Genomic DNA, 22944 nt, shown 5'->3' with positions numbered 1-22944 from the left:
GGTAATCCTTGATTTATGACCACAACTGAGCTCCAAATTTCTGTTATTAAGTGAGACATTTGCTTGGCCCCATTTATGATTTTTCTTGCCACCGTTGTTAAGTGAATCCTGGCGGTGGTTAAGTTAGTGACACGGTTGTTAAGTGAATCTGGCTTTCCATGGACTTTCCTTCTCAGAAGATTGTAAAAGTGGATCATGTGACCCCCAGGACACTGCAACCATCATAAGTACATGCCAGTTGCCAAATGTCCAAATTTCCATCACGTGACCATAGGGATGCTGAAATATTCACAAATTTGAAAAATTGTCACTTTTTCCAGTGCCGTTGTAACTTCGGTCACTAAATGAATGGTTGTTAAATTGAGGACAACCTGTATATTAGTCCTCAACCTACGACCACAAGGGAGCCTAACGTTTTTGTTGTTAAGTGAGAATTTTTTAAAGTTGAGTTTTGCTCCATTTTCCGAACTGCCTTGCCAGTTTTGTTAAGTGAATTCCTGCAGTTGTTACGGTAGTAACAAGGTTGTTAAGTGAATCTGGCTTCCCCATGGACTCTGCTTGCCAGAAGGCCGCAAAAGTAACTCCAGGGACACTGCATCCATCACAAATGGGAGTCAGTGGCCAAGCATCTGAATATTAATCATGGGAACATGGGCATGCTGCAGAGGTAATAAGTATGAAAAACTGTTATAAGTCACTTTTTTCAGTGCTTGTATTCATATATATATAAAAGCAAAATACCCCTCATGCATCATCACACAAATTCCAGAACCGTAAAGCCTACAAACTTGAAATTTGGCCCGTATGAGCCTCTTGGCTTCTAGGTGATCACTAAGAAAGGATTTTTCCAAATGACCATCAAGAGTATTAATATTTCATATTTATTATTAACACGCTCTGATGCTAAGGAGTTCTACTCCCCCTCCCCACCTGAAAAGAAATCTCTTCCAAATGCAAAACACAAGCAGAGGAGTTTCAGTTTCAGAGCACCAAGCAGCTTTAGTACAGAACAGTTGAGCTAAGCCACGCCCAGGCTCCTTGCTGTCTCCTTGCTCACACAGGAAATAATCTTTCAGTTTCCAAACAGCCCTCAACTCTCTCACACACTAACAGGATGCTAGCCAGATGAATACCGATGGATGCTGGTAGGCAGAGACAGAACTTTTTCCTCCTTATTTTCCTCCCCAAAAACTAATCCCAACCACATAGTTTCATAGCGAAACATGGGTATATATCAGATATAAATGCGATCCTGCAATTACAAACCTTGAGGCTGGGTTGAATTTTAGCCCAGACAAAGCTGAACTTTACTTATTTAGGCAAGTGAGTCACTATCACGCCCTGAAGGTGTTTCACACAGTTCAGAAACCCCCCCAAGGCCACCAGGGACCCCTCCTAATAATCAGCTGATAGCCAATATATACACAGAAGCACCCAAGTTAATCCCAAGTAACACAAAACAGATAAAACTCTTTCGAACGAAGACTGCTCTTGCGGACTTTGTGAGCCCACATCCATTTCATGAATTCAGCAACCAGAAAATTTATTGTTGCTTTTTAATACAATTTTTTTAAAAATTCCCAATTAGCGCCACAACTGTGGGATCACCTGGTGGTGTCTCATCCTGATTCTGAAGAGAAACCCCCCCAAGAGTGCCTCTGGTCAAGATTGATTTCTGGGCACAGGTTGTTATGTTCATCCTCTATATGCCTTTTTAAAAATCTTTACAGCCTTATTTCAAAGATTTTAATTACTTTCAGGTGGGTCTTGCTATGAATTATGTTTGGCTGCAGTTTAAAAATGGAGTAATTTCTATCCTGTCGCCAGTATTTTTAGTCAGCCATTTTGAACACAAGGCATCGAAAAACTCAGGGCAACCTGCAGATTTTTGTGCTAAATAAAAATGAGCAGCTATGATTATTGGCTGGGGTTGGTAGCATCAGGCAGACTTTTGGGATTGGAAGAGAGATCACCAGGAGATCCCAAGGTAGTGGACTAAAAGCATCTAGTAGAGTGTTTTTCAATTATGTCAACTTTAAGATGTTATAGACTTCCACCTCCCAGAATTCCCTAGCTAGCAGCTATGGACCTCAATTCCCAGAATTCCCCATCTACTAGCTATGGACTTCAACTCCCAGAATTCCCCATCTACCAGCTATGGACTTCAACTCCCAGAATTCCCCATCTACCAGCTATGGACTTCAACTCCCAGAATTCCCCAGCTACCAGCTATGGACTTCAACTCCCAGAATTCCCCAGCTACCAGCTATGGACTTCAACTCCCAGAATTCTCCATCTACCAGCTATGGACTTCAACTCCCAGAATTCCCCAGCTACCAGCTATAGACTTCAACTCCCAGAATTCCCCAGCTACCAGCTATGGATCTCAACTCCCAGAATTCCCCAGCTACCAGCTATAGACTTCAACTCCCAGAATTCCCCAGCTACCAGCTATGGATCTCAACTCCCAGAATTCCCCAGCTACCAGCTATGGACTTCAACTCCCAGAATTCTCCATCTACCAGCTATGGACTTCAACTCCCAGAATTCCCCAGCTACCAGCTATGGACTTCAACTCCCAGAATTCGCCAGCTACCAACTATGGACTTCAACTCCCAGAATTCCCCAGCTACTAGCTATGGACTTCAACTCCCAGAATTCCCCATCTACTAGCTATGGACTTCAACTCCCAGAATTCCCCAGCTACCAGCTATGGACCTCAATTCCCAGAATTCCCTAGCCAGGAGCTACGGATCTCAACTCCCAGAATTCCCCATCTACCAGCTATGGACTTCAACTCCCAGAATTCCCCATCTACCAGCTATGGACTTCAACTCCCAGAATTCCCCATCTACCAGCTATGGACTTCAACTTCCAGAATTCTCCAGCCAATTCTGGGTGAACTTTTAAAAACTGGAAAGAAAAACAAAATATTAAAAGTTGAAGGGAAAAACCAGCAGATTCTGGACACTGATCCCCAAACGATTATGCTGCCCCAATAATAGTTTGCCACATACTCTCCATGACAGGTAGTCCTTGAATTACAACAGTTCATTCAGTGACCTTTCAAAGTTACAACTTTGAAAAAGTGACTTCCGACCATTTTTCACACTTATGACCATTACAATATTTCCATGGTCACATGATCAAAATTCAGACACTTGGCAACTGACTCGTATTTATGACGGTCGTAGTGTCCCGGGATCACAGGATCCTCTTTTGCAAGCTTCTGACCAGCAATGGGGGAAGCCAGATTCGCTTAACAACTGTGGCAAAGAAAGGTCGCCAAATGGATCAAAACTCACTTTAACAACCGTCTCGCTTAGCGGCGGAAATTTTGGGCTCCATGGTAGTCATAAGGATGCACTGAGAAATGTATCTGCTGAACAAAAACTTCGCATTGGCGACAGGAAAGGCATCTGGCCAGTAAAACACTTTGCTAGCTCAGTTACCCAGACTCCACCCAGCAAGGGATTATGGGGTCGTTAAAAGATGATGATTGTTGGTCATAAAACGAGGACTACCTGTATTTGTAATCTATAGGTCCCTGCCTTTGCTACAGGCAAGCGTACTTCCCAACTGTTGCCAAGATAACATGCTACAAAAATGAAACAATGCTACAAAAGAACATCGCAACAGATTAACCACAGACCCGAATCACTTTCTAGGAAATCTATTATTATTATTATTATTATTATTATTATTATTATTATTATTATTATTATTATTATCATCATTATTATTATTATTATTACTGGAAAATGATTCTTCACTGCCTGACACACTCTGAAAGGTTTGCAAACAAGCCACAAAAGGAATCCTGTAAGAAAATTTGCTGCCGTAACCCAGCTACTTCCGGGTAAATCTTGCCTTAACATCTGTGCCTTTATTTTCTTTTTTCCAACATTACAAAGCTCACCCAAGAGATAAATTCGATTTATTTCATTTGAAAATCAACTCTAAAGAATCGCACTGCAAGATCCCTGGAGGTGCCCGAATTTCCTTTCCTTTTCATAAGAGAAAATACAAATTTTCCTTTTTTTTAAAAAAAAAAAAATTTTTTTTTGGACCTTTTGTATTTTAATTTTCTTGGAATCAACTAACATTTGCACGACAATAAATAAATAAATAATAAGAGAAAGGGGAAGTGCTCCGAGCTTGGGACGGACAATCTTTCAATCCGAATTCACTCCGGATTAGCAAGGACCCCTTGCTCTAATATTTCCCCCCCCCCACCCAAAGACCCTGAGGGCCAGTTTTCTTCCCTCTTGGGGAGGGAGGAGGCGTAAAAAGACTGCCCCCAAAACCCAACTTTCCAATTTTCCTGCTGTCCGCTCCGAATTTGCCCCTTTCCGGCACTGTTTACACGAAAAACGGAGTCGGTCCGCCACTTTCAGAAACCGAGATATAAGCTAGTTTTAAAACCAAAAAGAGAGGCTTCGGGAAAAGAGGTCAACCCCCTTTCCCAACTTCTGAGCCGGCCCACATTCCGAAGTGCACGTGATGCCTGCTTGCTTCTGATTGCCTCCAGCAACAAAGGGCAGTCACTCCGGAGTATAAAAGGAGCCCAGCTGGGAAGCGGGGGCGTGGCTGCGCCATTTGTGAAAGTGAGTCTTTACTTTGGTCGGGTAAGTTGAAGAACGGCGTCTTTCTTTTTCCTTCTTTCCTTTCTCTCTCTCTCTGTCTCCACCTTCCTTCCTTTTTCTTGTTCTCTTTCTCTCTGTTTCTCCCTCTTCCTATCTCTCTCTTTTTATTCTCATTTCCTCTCTTCTACACTTTCTTTCTCCCTTTTTCTCCTTCTCCCTTTTCCCCCTTCTCCCTCTTTCTCTCCCTTCTCTTTCTTCCCCCTTTCACCTTTGTCTTTCTCCCTCTCCCTATCTTTTACACTTTCTTTCTCCCTTTTTCTCCTTTCTCCCCTTTCCCCCTTCTCGTTCCTTTTCCTTCTTTCCCTCCCTAACTCTTTCTCTCTCCTCTTTCCTCCCCTTTCTCCTTTCACCTCACCTTTTCTTTCTCCCTCTCCCTCTCCCTTTTACACTTTCTTTCTCCTCTTTCCCCCCTCTTTCTCTCTCTCTCTTCTCTATCCTCTTTCCCTCTTTCACCTCACTTTTTCTTTCTCCCTCTCTTATACTTTCTTTCTCCCCTTTTCTCCTTTTCTCTCTCCTCTGTCCTCTTTCCCTCTTTCACCTCATTTTTTCTTTCTCCTTCTCCCTATCTCTCTTACACTTTCTTTCTCCTCTTTCCCCCTTTTCCCCTCTTTTTCCTTCTCGTTCCCGTTCTCCCTCTTTCTCTCCCTTTCCTCTTTCCTCCCCCTTTTCCCCTCTTTCTCCTTCTCCCTTTTTATTTTCTCCCTCTCCCTATCTCTTTTCCCTCCCCATTCTCCCTCTCCCTAGCGCTTTCTCCCTTTCTCTCCCTTGTCCTCCCTCTCTCAACTTTTCCTCTCTCCCTCTGTGATTTCCACGCGGGTCCGTTCGTGGTCTGTTCATGGCTTAAGTCAGTTAATCCTCATCCTGGTTCCAAAATCGTGCAGAGTTTTTTTAATGTCGCCCCAGCCGGTGCCTGCAAAACGTTGTTTAAATAATAGTCGTGTGTCTTAAAAAAAAAAAAAACTTTTAACAGATAAAATTGGCGCTTTTAATGCATGAATGAATTGATACGTGTCCTCCAGTGGGTGTTGACTCATAGCAAACAAGCACACAATCTTGTGAATTGGGGAGTTTAAAAGCGGGTTGCTTTCGGTGCTCCCTGGTGTAAAGAATGCCTCCTTTGGAGGAGCAGTCTATCGGAAAGTAGCTTACTCATGCTGTGCTTCCACTGGTATAGCACTGAAATCTGTATATCTTAAAACTAAGGCTGTCAAACTGGTTAGTTTGTGTATTTGTGTCCTAAGCATCACAATTAAAATAAGGCATACTATACATACGATTATACATTTAAAATATAAAATTAAAATATATGCAAATGAAAAAGATCTTGCCCAGAAATTAGCAACATTAATTGTGTGCCAAACCGGTTTAAGGTAGTCAGTCATGAGGCCATTAGGAGCCCAAAATGGTTTAGCTTTGTCTTATTATTATTATTTTTTTTAAGTGGCTTCGGTTGAGAAGTTTGAATGCCTTTTATTTTGTTAAATTTACATGTCTCCATCTGCCTATCAAGCAACTCTGATGCCTTAGAGTGCCGTCAATCACAGTATAGATAGTCCTTGACTTGCAAAACCGTTCATTTTCCTCCAATTTCATTGTACACATGTTGTGCATTGACAAACGTTTGATTTAGTGACCAAAGTTTCAAGGGCACTGAAAAAAAGTGACTTTTATAACCGTTTTTTCACACTTCTGACCATTGTGGCATTCCCTGTGATCAAAGTTTAGATGCTTAGCAGTTGACTCATATTTATGACGGTTGCAGTGTCCCGGGTCACATGAATCCCCTTTAATGACCTTCTGACCAAGTCAGTGGGGGAAGCCAGATTCACTTAACAAACTTACTAACATTAACAACTGCAATGATTCACTGAACAAGTGTGGCAAAAAAGGTGGTAAAATGGGGGAAAACTCACTTAGCAAATTGTCTTGCTTAACAACAGAAATGTTGTGGTCAGTTGTGGTCAAAAGCCTAGGACTACCTTATAAAACTTTAAATTAGGCTAATAAGGCTGCCCAAACATTGTTAACAGCTTAATTTTTTTCTCCAAAAACTATTTTCCCCGTGCATCTTTAAATATGATTTATTGAAAAGACTGTAAATTTAAGAAAACTTGTTTCCAAACAGACAAGATATCCATGCCTCAAATTTGAGGAGTAAAGATGCATGGGGGAAAAATAGTTTTTGAAAACTAAATATGATTGATTTATTGAAAAGACTGTAAATTTAAGAAAACGGTTTCCAAACAGACAGAAGTACCCATGCCTCAAATTCCAGGAGTAGTTTTCCTCCCGTGTCCCATCTCCTCTTTCGGGTGCAACCCACAGCCTGAAGCAAAATGGAGTACCCCTGCATTAATATATTTTTGGGGAAAGGAAAGGCAGTTTATTTTATTTGTCAAGCAAGTATTATATAACAGGTATAAGTATGAATATGGTTATGAATACACGAAATGGATACAAATAAAAAGAATAGGACAGGAACGGTAGGCACATTGGTATGCTTATGCATGCCCCTTACAAACCTCTGAGGAATTGGGGTGAGGTCAATAGTAGACAGTCTAAGTTTAAAGTTTTTGGGGTTTGGGGAAGAAACCACAGAGTCAGGTAGAGTATTCCAGACATTGACCACTCTGTTGCTGAAGCCGTATTTCCCGCAATCAAGTTTGGTGCAGTTTACCTTGAGTTTGTATCTATTGTGTGCTCTTGTGTTGTTGTGGTTGAAACTGAAGTATTCATTAGCAGGTAGGACATTGCAATATGATAATTTTATGCACTATACTTAGATTGGACCAAAGGAGTCGTAGTTGAATTTTATGGTTTGGTATTGAAAGGTAAAATCTATTCAAAATGCTACCATTCATTTTTTTTTAAGGCCGCAGTTTATTTTCTTTCTTGAATTGAAAGATAGAGTTGGAAGGAACCTTGGTGGTATTTCAGAATCAAAATAGAGCTGGAAAGGGACCTGAGAGGTCCTCTAGTCCAGCCCCCTACTCAGGCAAGAGATACTATGTACCATTATTGTTAGGAAGTTTAATCTCCTTAATTCCAGGTTGCTTCTTCCCCCCCTTAATTAGTTTTCATCTGTTGTTTCTTTTCCTGCCTTCAAATGCTTTTTGGAGAATAGCTTGGCTATTCTTCTTTGTTGGCAGCCCCTCAAATATTAGAAGACTGCTATCATGTCACCTCTGATCCTTCTTTTCATTAAACTAGACCTACCCAGGTTCAGAATAGACCAGCAACAGTTTGTGCAATGCTCCTAATAAGCTGTCTCCATTGCAAATGTGGGAAAAAGAATATGCATTATTTCTAATAACAAATTCCAGTAGGATCAGATGCTCACTGGGATTAGCTGACTTATGCCAAATGTCCATTGTGACATCCTTAAGTTGTACTGCTGACATTACTGGATCAGGCCTTAAGCAATCTCTGGCGAAACTCATTCGCATGTAAAAATAATTCAAAATTAGGATGGGAAAGGAAGGGAGGTGAGATTTCCGCATCTTGATTTCCAACCTTGGCAAGTTTAAGAAGGATGGAGTTCAACTCCCAGAATTCCCCAGCCAACATGCCAGAGAAAAGGCTTGTTGGACTTTGCCCTGCTGGCTTAATCTCCTTAGCTATGATGGCTTAACAAGTCAGAATCCACTAAACCATTGTCTTTCCCATTCATCCTGGCTGGGGAATTCTGGGAGTTAAAGTCCTGTAATTGAGTGGATTTATATGCCAATTTTGGCCCAGTATTTACAACATGCGTAATGCACTGTAAAATTGTGGCTTAGTTTCCTTAGCTATGATGGCTAACAGAACCCACCAAGTCATGGCTAACGGAACCCTTCTTGCACGCTGACTAGATAATTTTGGGAGTTGAAGTCCAACAATTTAGATGATTTATATGCCAGTTTTGGCCCAGAATTTACAGTAGGTAGGGGTATGTGTACACACACACACACACACACACACACACACACACACATATACACACACACACACACACACACACACATATATATACACATATGTATACATATCCATAGGTAAAATCTTCACTTAATCTCCTTAACTATCACAACTAAGACTTTACAAGGGTATGTGTATTATAAATTCTGGACCAAACACTGGCATATAAAATATCTAAATTGCTGGATTTCAATTCCCAGAATTCCCTAGTCACTGCATGCTGGCTGTGGAATTCTGGGAATTGAAGTCCATATCTCTTCAAAGTGCCAAGGTTTTGGGGGGAAATGCTGATTATTTGACGTTTTACGACGTGGCATGGTTGCAGTACCAACAAAGGAAGGTACTTAAAATTTTCTGCTCATTCTTGAATGTTTAAATTTTGTTCAAGAGAAACCATGTTACGCTGTCAGCACCGTTTCCCACCAATGCATTTTATTGCTATAAAGTTTTTATAAACTGCAGCTGGTTCTTTTTAACAAATCTATGAATCGGAAACAGTCCTACCAAATTTCTGGGAGCATTTGGGGGTTCCTGGGTGAGGTCACACCACCAGCCCAATAAATGCACAGTTCACTTTTCTGATTTTTCACACCTACTTCTATTAAATCTTACCTGTACAGGTAATCCTTGACTTATAACAGTTTGTTTAGTTCGTTCAGAATTACAACGGCACTGAAAAAAAAATGACTCTCAAACTTATTGTCAGGTGGTGCTCCATTCAAAAATCCAAGAAAGATACTCTTGGACTCCATTAATATAGAGAAAAGGAACTTTTACTGGAAATCAAGTGGTAGCATCAAAGTAATTCTAGATCTGAGGATTTATGCGCGAAAAACACCTATACAAAGTGATGGCAACGTTCCCACCCACAGTAGTTCAAACTGTCCATCCAATTGAGGATTTGACATGTGGAGCATCTTCAAGTGGTGATGCAGACATCTGGCCGTTGACCTTGGCCTGATTTGATAAAGAGCTGTAGTTGCGCAGTAAGCCAGCAAGTAAGCATAAACAATAAAGTTTTCCCTAAGTTATACAGTTCATTCTCTAAAACTTCCAGCACACTTCCCCTCCCCCAAGCCCAATTGACTTCCCCCACACTATGGCAGCCAAAAGATGTGAGAGAAAGGAAAAGGAGTCTTGAAGGCTGACATTTATGACCATTGTAGCATCCCTCTCCTCACCCCACATGGTCACGTGATTTACCTTTGGATGCTTGACAGCTGACTCGCATTTACGACGGTTACAGTCAGGTGATTCCCCTTCTGCAGCCTTCTGACCAGCGACATCCACGGGGAAGCCAGATTTCACTTAAACAACCGTGCAAGTAATTTAAGAACTGCGGGGATTCGCTTAACGGACGTTGGCAAGAAAAGTTGTAAAATGGGGCGAAACTCGGTTCACAAATTTCTCACTGAACCTCATCCATTTTGGACTCTGTTGTGGTTGTAATTTGAGGCCCCCTTGTATTTGCTGGTTCCTTTTTTTAAAAAAAAAAAATCCTTTGATTAAACCAATCTTTTCTATGAAGGTCACGCCAATCTTGCTGCAAATTTGAAAGCTAAAATAAGAAAGGGCATCACTTGAGACTTTCCAGAAGAGACTGGACTGCCATTGGTCAGAAATGGTGTAGGGTCTCCCGCTTGGTCGGGGGTTGGACTAGATGACCTACAAGGTCCCTTCCAACTCTGATTATCTGTTATCTTGGCTTTTTGGGTGTGTTGTTTTTTTTTAAAGTTCAGAAGTTTGTGACCGAGAGACTATTTCAACTCCTCTTAGAAGATTGTCTTGCAAAAGCAACGTTGTGCAATTTTTTGGCTTTTCTTAGTGGAAGTTTGCTCTGGATTACTGCATAAGGAATTTCGTCCCTGGAGCTCTTTCCGAGCAAGATTAGATAAATTTAAAAGTCTTTCAAAAGTGATGGATGAGTGTCCAAATATGCTGTCTGGAATCAACATTTAGTTTGAATTTTTTTATTTTTTTTTTGAGATTTTAAGTCAAGGACAGCTGGGCCGGTTGCTGTCAGGCAAGCTCATCGCAGGGTTGTCGTTATGGACAAAAAATAAGAGAATGAACTGTAGGTCTTGACTTATCAGCGCAAAATTTCCTTGGCTAAGCAAGAGAGCGAAGTGACTTTGGCACCATTTTGCAACCTTCGTTGCCACGGTCGTTAAGTGAATCACTGCAGTTGTTAAGCGAGTAACACGGTTGTTAAGTGAACCCGGCTTTCCCTGTGGACTTTGCTTGTCGGAAGGTCGCAAAGGGGGAAATCACGTGGCCCCCAGGGACGCTGCAACCGTCATAACTCTGAGTCAGTTGCCAAACGGCTGAATTTGGACCACGTCACTGCGGGGATGTTGCAACGGTCGTAAGTGTGAAAAACCACCGTAAGTCACTTTTTTCAGTGCCTCTTGGTCACTAAATGAGCTGTTGTAAGTCGAGGACTGCCAGTGTGATGTTAGAAGAGACACCCCAAGGATCATTTATTTGTCCAATCCTATGTATACAGATCATCCTCGACTTAAAGCTATCTGTTTAGTGACCGTTCAAACTTACAATGGCACTGGAAAAAAAAGGGGGACTTAGGACTGCTTTTCACACTTATGACCGTTGCAGCTTTGCCACACGATCCAAATTTGGGCATTTGGCAACTAGCATGGATGTGCAGCTAAGCTTCTGAAGTTTGATCACGTCACCGCAGGGAGGCTACAAAGGTCGTAAGTGTGAAAAATGGTGCTACATCACTTTTTTCAATGCCGTCGTAACTTCGAACAGTCACTAAACAAATGGTTATAAGTCAGTGGTGGGATTCAAAAATTTTTACTGCCGGTTCTGTGAGCGTGGCTCGGTGGCAGGGGAAGGATACGGCAAAATCCCCCTTCCCTCCCCACCCCACTAACCTGCTTTCCAGCTCCGTTCTCCTGTGCAGGGCAACCAAAAGAGACCCAGCCAATCAGCTGGGACTCAATGGGAGGCAGAGAAGAGATGGGATTGGTGAGGCCAGTCAGAGGCAGGATTTGCCGGTTTTCTGAACTACTCAATATGTCCGCTACCGGTTCTCCAGAACTGGTCAGAACCAGCTGAATACCATCTCTGTTATAAGTCTAGAGCAAGGGTCTTCAACATCAGCCATTTTAAGACTTGTGGACTTCAACTCCCAGAATTCCTGAGCTAACATGACTGAAAGGAGGAATTCTGGGAGTTGAAGTCCACAAGTCTTAAAGCTATCAAGTTTGAAGACCCCTGGTCTAGTATGGGGGTCTTCAACGTCGGCCATTTTAAGACTTGTGGACTTCAACTCCCAGAATTCCCGAGCTAACATGACTGAGAGGAGGAATTCTGGGAATTGAAGTCCACAAGTCTAAAAAGCTGTCAAGTTTGAAGACCCCTGGTCTAGCATGGGGGGGTCTTCAACGTCGGCCATTTTAAGACTTGTGGACTTCAACTCCCAGAATTCCCGAGCTAACATGACTGAGAGGAGGAATTCTGGGAGTTGAAGTCCACAAGCCTTAAAGCAGTCAAGTTTGAAGACCCCTGGTCTAGCATGGGGGGTCTTCAACGTCGGCCATTTTAAGACTTGTGGACTTCAACTCCCAGAATTCCCGAGCTAACATGACTGAGAGGAGGAATTCTGGGAGTTGAAGTCCACAAGTCTAAAAAGCTGTCAAGTTTGAAGGCCTCTGGTCTAGCATGGGGGTCTTCAATGTTGGCCATTTTAAGACTTGTGGACTTCAACTCCCAGAATTCCCGAGCTAACATGACTGAGAGGAGGAATTCTGGGAGTTGAAGTCCACAAGTCTAAAAAGCTGTCAAGTTTGAAGACCCCTGGTCTAGCATGGGGGGGGGGGGGGTCTTCAACGTCGGCCATTTTAAGACTTGTGGACTTCAACTCCCAGAATTCTCGAGCAAACATGACTGAGAGGAGGAATTCTGGGAGTTGAAGTCCACAAGCCTTAAAGCGGTCAAGTTTGAAGACCCCAGCTCTTAGAACCACCTGTACTCCTGCAGCCATTCAACCCAGAAATCTGGCTCCATTTTGGCCCACCCTGTATTTCTCCTCCAGATAGAGCGCCATCACTGGAGACTCAAGAAGAGATTGGACTGCCATTGGTCAGAGTAGGGTCTCCCGCTTGGGCAGGGGGTTGGACTAGATAACTTACAAGGTCCCTTCCAACTCTTGATTATCTGTTAGACCAAGCCGGATAGACCAAGGTGGGGGGGGGAGGGTGAAATGTTGCAATCTGGAACAAACGGTGAAGGGAGAGGGGTGGGAGGAAGTGGTCTTCCACTGACTCATCATCCCATTCGTGAGCATTTCTTGCAAAATGGCTTTCTGGGTAAAAGTCTCCATCCTTTGGCCCAGAGAAAAGGGTGTGATGCAACAGAGCGTCTGGGAAGAAGGATTGAGTTTTGGGGGCCAAAGATCGTTGGCATCTTTGGACTGGGGTGGAGGTGGAGGTGGGGGCAGAGATACACATGGCAGCCTCTTCTGTCCCACTAAGGGTGGGGCAGGTTTGTTTTAAGGTTTTCTGCAGGGATTGGGCCAGAAGCAAATAGCTAAGCTCTAAGTTTTGGGGTCCTGGGTGAAAAGTCAGATGGAATCAGAACATTGGGGGTCCTTGGTGCTCCCTGAGCTGGGTGGTTTTTCTTGCAGACGTTTCATCACCCAACTAGGTAACATCTTCAGTGCTAGAAGGGAGTGAGGTTGGAGGAGGAAGAGGAAGAAAGAGAGAAAGAAAGAGAAAGGAGAGAGAGAATGAGAGAGAGAGAGAGAATGAAAGAGAGAGAGAATGAAAGCGAAAGAATGAATGAGAGAAAGAATGAATGAGAGAAAGAATGAATGAAAGGAGAAAAAATGAAAGAAAAGAAAAAAGAAAAAAATAAAAGATTGTGGTACTTGGTACTTCCTGAGCCGGTGGTTTTCTTGGAGATGTTTCAGCACCCAACTAGGTAACATCTTCAGTGCTACAAGGGAGTGAGGTTGGAGGAGGAAGAGGAAGAAAGAGAGAAAGAGAAAGGGGAGAGAATGAAAAAGAGAGAGAATGAAGAGAAAGAATGAATGAGAGAAAGAATGAATGAGAGAAAGAATGAATGAGAGGAGAAAAAATGAATGAAAGAAAAGAAAAAAAAAAAAAAAAAGAAAAGATTGTGGTACTTGGTACTTCCTGAGCCGGGTGGTTTTCTTGGAGATGTTTCAGCACCCAACTAGGTAACATCTTCAGTTCTACAAGGGAGTGAGGTTGGAGGAGGAAGAGGAAGAAAGAGAAAGAAAGAGAAAGGGGAGAGAGAATGAAAGAGAGAGAGAATGAAAAAGAGAGAGAATGAAAGAGAAAGAATGAATGAGAGAAAGAATGAATGAGAGAAAGAATGAATGAGAGGAGAAAAAATGAAAGAAAGAAAAAGAAAGAAAGAGAAAAAAAGAAAAGATTGTGGTACTTGGCACTTCCTGAGCTGGGTGGTTTTCTTGGAGATGTTTCATCACCCAACTAGGTAACATCTTCAGTGCTAGAAGAGGGTGGGGTTGGAGGAGAAAGAGGAAGAGGAAGATTGTGGAGTCTACTGCTTTCTGAGCTGGGTGGTTTCTTGGAGATGTTTCAGCACCCAACGAGGTAACATCTTCAGTGCTAGAAGGGAATGGAATTTGCTGTTATTTATGTATAGCAGCTGGTCCTGCCAGTGTTGGTGGAATGTGATTTTTCTCCCTTGGCAGTTTCTTGATTTAAGCTACTGCTTTCTTCCTGGCTGTTTGTCTAGGCTTAATCCCTGCTTCTCTCTGGGTGTTGGGTTTTTAATTATGCTTCCTTTTGGACTCCGCTTGGAAGGCCAAGTTTCACAGATTGCTGGTCAAGCTGTTGTTTGTGGGGGTCCTCGCTGCTCTCAGAGCTTGCAGAAGTTTCATTACCCAACTAGGGAACATCGTCCGTGCTGGGGAGGGGGGGAGTGCAGTTTGCTCTCAGAATATCCCCATATTTGCAAACTACACTATTCTGTTTCTATGTCTGGGCATGATTTCCCCTTTGCCTTCCAATCCTGTTTTTATCTTCAGTTTCATATTGATTCCGTGTGTGTGTGTGTGTGTGAGTGAGTGTGAGTGAGTGTGAGTGACAGAGACACACACACACACACAGAGAGAGAGAGAGAGAGAGAGAGAGAGAGAGAGAGAGAGCACCACAACCATCATAAATACGAGTCCGTTGCCAAGCATCTGAATTCTGATCCCGCAACCATGGGGATGCTGCAAATGGTCATAAGTGTGAAAAACTGTTCCCTACGTCCACTTTTTTTCCAGTGCCGTTGTAACTTCAAACGGTCACTATAGGAACTGTTGTAAGTCGGGGACTACCTGTCTTTCCCCTTCCCTGCTGTCTTCCACAGCATACAACGCTGTTCCCTTTTAATCTTTGATATTTTTAAATGTCTTAGTTTTAAGACCGTTAGTCTCACATTTAAGGAAAAATGAAGATAGGCTCTGCCTAGCGGTGACCCAGTGGCGAAGACACTGAGCTTGTCGATCAGAAAGGTCAGCAGTTCAGCGGTTTGAATCCCTGGCGCCGCGTCACAGAGTGAGCTCCCAGTTACTTAATAGATAATCAGAGTTGGAAGGGACCTTGTAAGTCATCTAGTCCAACCCCCTGCCCAAGCGGGAGACCCTACACCATTTCTGACAGATGGCAGTCCAATCTGTTCTTGAAAGTCTCAAGTGATGGTGCTCCCACAACTTCTGAAGGCAACTCCTGCTCCATGGGTTGATTGTTCTCCCTGTCAGAAAGTTTCTCCTTATTTCCAGGTTAAATCTCTCCTTGTTCAGTTTCCATCCATTATTCCTTGTCTGGCCTTCTGGTGTTTTAGAGAATAGGTTGAACCCCTTCTCCTCTCTGTGGCAGCCCCTCGAATATTGGAAGACTGCTATCATGTCTCCCCTGGTCCTTCTCTTCCCTAGACTAGCCAGGCCCAGTTCCTGCAACCGTTCTTCATAATGTTTTAGCCTCCAGTCCCCTCATCATCCTGGTTGCTCTTCTCTGCACTTTTTCTAGAGCCTCCATATCTTTTTTATAACGTGGTGAACAAAACTGGATGCAGGACTCTAGGTGTGGTCTTACTAAGGCTTTATAGAGTGGTATTAGTACCTCCGTTGATCTCAATTGTATCCCTCTGTTAATGCAACTTAGGATTGCACTGGCTTTTTGGTCTCAGCTTCTGCCAACCTAGCAGTTCGAAAGCATGTAAAGAATGCAACTAGAAAAACAGGGACCCCTTGGGTGGGAAGGTAACAGCTTTCCGTGCACCTTCGGCGTTTAGTCATGCCGGCCACATGACCACGGAGGTGTCTTCGGACAGCGCTGGCTCTTCTTTGGCTTTGTAACGGGGAGGAGCACCGCCCACTAGAGCCAGAAACGACTAGCACGTATGTGTGAGGGAAGCTTTACCTGGCACTGGAGATCATCTCAAGTCATTTGGGAGGTGCTGTGAATTTCTGAAGCTTTGGGTCTAACGTAGAGATAGGGAAGCAAAGTCCAGGGTGAATAAGGAGTGTCCATTGCCTTCCACCTTCCTCACCTTGGGACTTGTAAATGGGTTGTGTAGATAATCCCACCCTTGATCCTTTGTTCTCTGGGCAACCTTCTGGGAGAATTACATGCCTGTCTCTTTATCTCTCTGGAATTTATCTAGATGAACTCGGGTTCATCTAGATAAAACCTGGAGCGTAATCCGAACTTTCTTCCTTTGTAGCTGCACCTCGACTGGTTATGGCTTCCACCAAGAATCTCGATGTCACCCAATCCACCACCGGCCCAGCGGCCGCCCAATCCACCACCGATCCAGTGGTTGCCCAATCTACCACCGGTCCAGCGGCGGAAGAAACCGAGCAGAAAATAAGTGAGGTATGGAGATATTTGGAAATTATAGATAGAAAAAAGAGAAAATAGAGTAGAGAAAATAGAGAAAATAGAATGTCAGAGTTAGAAGGCACCTTGGAGGTCATCTAATCCAGCCCCCTCCTCAAGCAGGAGACTGTCTATACCATTTCACACAAATGGCTGTCCAGTCTTCTTTAAAACCTCCAATGTTGGAGAACTCAGAACTTCTGGTGGCAGGTCGTTCCACCGGTTAATTGTTCTCACTGTTGGGAAGTTTCTGAATAGAATAGAATAGAATAGAATAGAATAGAATAGAATAGAATAGAATAGAATAGAATAGAATTCTTTTATTGGCCAAGTGTGATTGGACACACAAAGAATTTGTCTTCAGTGCAAATGCTCCCGGTGTACATAAAAGAAAAGATACATTCGTCAAGAGTCAAGAATCATCAGGTACAACGCTTAATAATAGTCATAGGGTATAAATAAGCAATCAAATCATACTAGGAAACAGTCCATATAAATCGTAAGGATACAAGCGACAAAGTTACAGTCATACAGTCACAAGTGGGAGGGGATGGGTGATAAGAGTGATGAGAAGATTAATAGTAATAGTAGTGCAGACTTTGTAAATAGTTGGACAGTGTTGAGGGAATTAATTGGTTAGCAGAGTGATGGCTTTTGGGAAAAAACTGTCCTTATGTCTAGTTGTTCTGGTGTGCAGGGCTCTATAGCGTCATTTTGAGGGAAGGAGTTGAAACAGTTTATGTCCAGGATGTGAGGGGTCTGTAAATATTTTAGTTATATTTAGTTCTAGGTTGCCTCTCCCCTGGGTTAGTTTCCATCCGTTGCTTCTTGTCCTGCCTTGAAGTGCTTTGGAGAATAGCTTGACTCCCTCTTCTTTGGGGCAGCCCCTCAAATACTGGAATGCTGCTATCATGTCAACCCTAGTCCTCCTTTTCATTAAACTAGACATGCCCAATTCCAGCAACGGTTCTTTATATGCTTTAGCCTCCAGTCCCTTAATCCAGGGGTCACCAACCTTTTGGACCTCAGGGACCACCAAACTCATAATTTTAAATCCCGGGGACCACTAACTGGTTCTGTGGGTGTGGCCTAATTTGTGGGTGTGGCTTGGTGGTCATGTGACTGGCTGGGCATGGTTTGTATGTAAATATATTTATATAAATATTGAATTTTTTTTTTATAAAAAAGAGCAACTTTTACCCTTTTACCCTAATCAGGCAAAGCAGGCAGGCAGATTGAGTTGCTCACAGAATCACAGATTTACTTAAGAGATCTGTGTTTCTGCCATCAGCTAGCTGAGTCTGCACTGCTTCAGTCCTAAGGAAGGTTTGGCTCTGCTTAAAAGTAGAGCTATTAGCTAGAAAGCAAGAAATCCAGTGGTTTCCTGCTTTCTAGCTAATCTAAATCTCCCGGCACAGCAGAACAACTGATGGTCACAAAAAAGGAAAAATAGCAACTTAGCAGGCAAGTTTGCCAGGGAAGGATTGAGTGGGCCGGGAGGGTTCCTGTGGGCCATGTGAGCGACGCAACCTTGTGTTCCCGCACAGCCTGGATTAATTGGGGGGGGGTGCTGAGGGGGGGGACACATTTCTCTGCGGACCACCAAAATTTTTCTTTTGTTGCGGATTTTGGCTCCCAGAATTCCCCAGCCATGCATGCTCGCTGGGAAATTCTGGGAGTTGAAGTCCTCAAATCTCAAAGCTGCCAAATTTGAAAATCACTGCTCTAGAGGCCCGAGAGGCACAAGGGGGAGCCATTCCTCAATTTACAACCACAATTCAGTTGCTAAATGAGTCACGACCCATTTTTACCATCTTTTTGTCACAGTCGTTGAGCCAAATCAGTGCAGTTGTTAAGCGAATCACACAGTCCTTAAGCAAATCTAGCCCCCCCCCCACATCGCTTTTGTTTTGTCAGAAGCCAGCTGGGAAGGTCACAAATGAGAATCACCTAAACCTGGGAGCCTGCAGCCACCCTAAACCACCTGCCAGTTGCCAAGCACCTGAATTTCAATCATGTGACCGTAGGGAATGCTATGACGGTCGTAAGTGTGAGGACTGGGTCATAAGTCACTTTTTTTTCCCCAGGGCCATTGTACCTTTGAGCGGTCACTAAAGGAATAATTGTAAGTCAAGGACTAGCTACAATGTCCCAGCAGCCAATTACTGATCACGTCTGCTGATTTTTCCTTTGGAGCAACATAGCAATAGCAGTTAGACTTATATACCACTTCACCACGCTTTTAGAGCCCTCTCTAAGCGGTTTACAGAGTCAGCCTATGGCCCCCAACAATCTGGATCCTCATTTAACCCACCTCGGAAGGATGGAAGGCAACCTTCAACCAAACTGCTGGCAGTGGGCAGAGTCAGCCTGCAATGCTGCATTCTAACCCCTGTCCCACCAGGGCTCTTGAGGGAGAAATAGTTTATGGATGGATGGATGGAAGGAAGAAAAGGAAGGAAGGAAGAGAGAAAGAGAGAAAGAAAGAGAAGGAAGGAAGGAAGGAAAGTGAAAGTAAAAGAAAGTGGAAGAAAAGGGAAGAAAGAAGGGAATGGAAGGAAGGAAGGAAGAAAGAAAGAAAAGGAAAGAAGAAAAAGAGAAGAAAGAAAAGGAAGGAGGAAAGGAAGAAAGGAAAGGAAGGAAGGAAGGAAAGGAAGGAGGGAAGGAAAGAAAAAGAGAAAAAGGGAAGAAAGAGAAGGGGAGAAGGAAAGAAAGGGAAGGAAAAAAGGGAAGCAAGAAAGGAAGGAGGGAAGGAAGAAAGAAAAGGAAGGAGGAAAGGAAGAAAGAAAAGGAAGGAAGGAAGAAAAGGAAGAAGGGAAGGAAAGAAAAAGAGAAAAAGAAAGGGAAGAAAGAAAGAAGGGGAGAAGGAAAGAAAGGGAAGGAAAAAAGGGAAGCAAGGAAGGAGGAAAGGAAGAAAGAAAGAAAAGGAAGGGAAGGAAGGAAGAAAAGGAGGGAGGGAAGGAAGAAAAAGAAGGAAGAGACTTATATCCTGTTTTACAGCCCTCTTTTAGTGATTTTACAGTCAGCCTCTTGCTCCCAACAATCTGGATCCTCATTTTACCCACCTCGGAAGGACGGAAGGCTGAGTCGACCTTTGAGCCTGGGGAGATTCGAACTGCCCAAACTGCAGGCAGTCAGCAAAAGTAGCCTGCCGTACTGCGCTCTTAACCACTACGCCACCGCGGTTCATGGTTTGAGATTCGTTGCCAAACAGGTTTGAAGCTGGGCCAAGTTGGCGTAGAGTTTGCCCAGAGCTGAGATAATGACAAAACCCTGGATCTATTTCGAGAGCGAGCAATGGCTGTGTCGCCGTCTGACTTTTGCAAAGACAGTTGCGCAACCCTCGGAAAAAATGAATTCTCTGGAACGAGGGTCATTTTCCTTGGGTGGTTTTGTCAAGGACAAGATGCCAGGGTTTCGTTTCTGAGCTCTGCAGGGCAAGATGCCAGGGGGAAGGGCTTTAGGATCCAGCCCGCTGGGTGCCAGCTCTAATCTCTCATTGTGGTGACTCTCCTGAACATGGCCGCACACACACACACACATTTCTTTTCTTGCTGGCGCTTGTAAATACTAGGTTGTGCTGCCCATAGCTGCTAATTTGTTCCACGTTTTGTCAACTCATAATAAGACATTTGTATGTGGCCGTTTTAAAAGTTGCCAACAGCAAGGGAGGAAGGAAAGGGGTTTGAAAGAGCAGCGTGGCAGCTTGGAAATCAAAAGTGCATTCCATGCATAGTTTTTTCAGAGATTGTAACTAAGGTGTTGTGGTTCACCGGCAGCAGGTGCAGACAGCTGAGATCTCTGAGAGTGAGGACTCGGATGAGGGAGCCTGCGCGTGATGCAGGGATGGGGCCAGGACCATCAGGGAGTGGAATGCTGCTTTCAGAGCTTGGGGAGGCTGGTAGCAATGATGAAGAGGTCCCTGAGGAGCCTGTGCCCAGTGCAAGTGCGCGCAGGGCTGCTCAAAGGAAAGGGCAGCACAGGCGACTCGGGAGTAAGGCTGCAAGGTGATGGCCCCTCCCTTAAGGGATAAAAGCCAGCCCTCAAGAGGTGGGATTCTTTGCAGGAAGCAAAGCAAGTTCTTGCACTTCAAGTCCTGTGGAAGTTCGGACTATCCTGGTTTGTGTTTGGAGACTTTTGGTTTTGAATATTTCCTTTGCAATTTAATCTAGTGTTCTTGGCAGCCTTTTGTTCTTATCTGGGACGATTAGTTTTAATAGCATTTTTAATGTGAATGAATGAACGGAATTCACAGAGAAGCATTAGAGAGGTTTTGCTTTGATCTCTGTTTGGTGTTTGTTTGCTTAGAACGAGGCTTGGGTCAGAACACTAGGTGACTGAAGTTTCTAATTGGAGAACATAATTGATGACTCTTGACCTGGAGTGTAATACAAATGAAACAAAATCCAAAACATACATAAATGTCCTTTAATGCCTCCAACTTGGCCCCACCGTTCAATAATTTTCAGTTGGAGATAAAACATACTCAAAAATAGTCTTCAAAAGAAAGCAATACAGTCTGAACTTAATGAGCCGATAGAGGTGAAATAAAAAACCAAAACAAACTACAACGATGAAATTTGCACTGACCAGGATAAGTACCAAATTCAAGGAGATAACAAGGCACAGTCTGTTGGAAGGATGCCAACCAAGATAACTTCAGCCCAGAATAACACACACTTAGCTTCTGGCGACGCTATGTTTTAACCGTCTTCTCTTATATACTATTCTCCCCAGCTGCAACTAATGAAGGGGGATCATGGCCGCTTCCTCTCTCGTAAGCCAAGTTGTTTCCTTCTCCGTTCCTCCCTACGTGTCCAAGGATGCAGAGGGGATGATGGGCCTGGGTCTTCCTCTGGCTCCCCAGCCAGCTTCTGCCCTTCCCCAGCCTCCTCCACAACCTCCTTAGCCACACCTTCACTCCCTGTTGGCTGTTCCTCCTCTCCCTCAGAGTCCGACTCTATCAAGGGCATGACAGTTGGCTACACCCAGGTTGTGCCGACATGTTAACTCCCAATAAATCCTGTGTAGTTTTGGAAGTTTGGCTGGAGGCTCATGTCTTAATTGGGGTAATTGCCGGAATCCTGACACATATTTTTTTTAATCTACTTATGCCGTTTATAAGCCCCTTGGCAACAAGAAAAAGGCATTTGATGGAGTTGTGATGGTAACAGAAATAAAATGGGGAGAATTTAAAGAGAACACAGCTAGTCCTTGACTTACGACCACAATTGAGCTCCAAATTTTCTGTTGCTAAGTGAGACGTTGGTGCAGTGACCTTTGCTCCATTTTATTAACTTGCTTGCCACAGATGTTGGGTGAATCGCCGCAGTTGATAAAACCCCGGTCGTTAAGCGAATCCAGCTTCTCTGTTGACTTGGCTTTGTCAGAAGGTCGCAAAAGGGGATTGCGTGGCCCCCGGGGCCCTGCGACCATCATACATATGAATCGGTTGCCAAACATCCGAATTTTTATTACATGAACACGGGAATGCTGCCAAGGTCGTAACTATGAAAAACGGTCATAGGTCCCATTTTTCAATGCCAATGTAAACAAACTGTTGTAAGTTGAGGACTATCTGTACTGACAGTCCTCAACTTACGACTGGTTGTTTAATGACCATGCAAAGTTGGGATGGACTCCCCCCCTCCTTCCCCCGGGCTGGGGAATTCTGGGAGTTGAAGTCCACTCACCCCACAAAGTTGGTCCATCTATCAGTATTCCCTTCAAATTATCTCTTGTTTTACTTCTGTATTATCACGTCAATCAAATGCTCCCAAAGGCCACTTATAACCCTGTTTTCAAGTTACAACGGCTGTACACCCTGCAGACATGTAGTTTCCACACCTTTTTCAGGGTCCCATGAACACAATTTTGCAATTTATTTATTTATTTTTGTTGATTTCCAATGTTTGCTTTCAATTACAGGCAAGAAAACCCACCCACCCCTTGGGAAAAATTCACTTAATGGCCTTCATAAATACACCACATTCAAAAGATTGTAAAATTGGGTTAGTCAAATGATGGCCTGCTTTACTCCTTTCACAACATAAGGCCGTAATGATCAGTGGCTAGTCCTCATGGTTGTCGCTGTTTTCTGCTTCTTCCCTTTGCCAGAATGTAGCTGGTAGGGTAGCCAGCCTGCCGCTGGTCAGCTCTGCCTACGACATGGTCTCGGCAGCATATACCTCTACAAAAGAGAGCCATCCCTACATGAAATCAGTCTGTGACATGGCAGAGAAGGGAGTGAAGACCATTGCTTCGGTGGCGGTCAGCGGCGCCCAGCCCATCCTCAACAAACTGGAGCCACAGAGTGAGTACAATAACCCAAACTGCGCTAAACGAAACTGCATTCTCTTTCTGCTTTGCTGTCCCAAAAGTGCTTTTTCCCCCAAAAGGCAACTGAACTTTCTTTGTTTTTTTGAAGACATTTCACTTCTCATCCAAGAAACTTCCTC

General features: G+C 43.7%; 1 protein-coding gene and 1 pseudogene across 2 annotated transcripts in view; both read left to right on the top strand.

The window, feature by feature from the left end:
* LOC148133555 (phospholipase A2 inhibitor beta pseudogene) overlaps positions 1–22944 on the top strand; it is a 237474-nt pseudogene that overhangs the window by 63863 nt on the left and 150667 nt on the right. The gene's annotated exons all lie outside the window — the stretch shown is intronic.
* Positions 4587–22944, top strand: part of LOC113427681 (perilipin-3-like) — a 31602-nt gene continuing 13244 nt past the window's right edge. Inside the window, exons 1-3 of the mRNA XM_026690195.2 lie at positions 4587–4628; positions 16332–16483; positions 22604–22799. Of these exons, the coding sequence (XP_026545980.2) occupies positions 16349–16483; positions 22604–22799 (331 nt within the window). The 5' untranslated portion in view covers positions 4587–4628; positions 16332–16348. The remainder of the gene's footprint in view (positions 4629–16331; positions 16484–22603; positions 22800–22944) is intronic.

The sequence above is a fragment of the Notechis scutatus genome, chromosome 1 (genome assembly GCF_049901735.1).
Source record: "Notechis scutatus isolate UNSWTSFEM ecotype Mainland chromosome 1, rNotScu1.2, whole genome shotgun sequence".
NCBI lineage: Eukaryota > Metazoa > Chordata > Lepidosauria > Squamata > Elapidae > Notechis > Notechis scutatus.
Note: the sequence above shows the minus strand (reverse complement) of the source record. Positions and strands in the feature narration are given on the sequence as shown.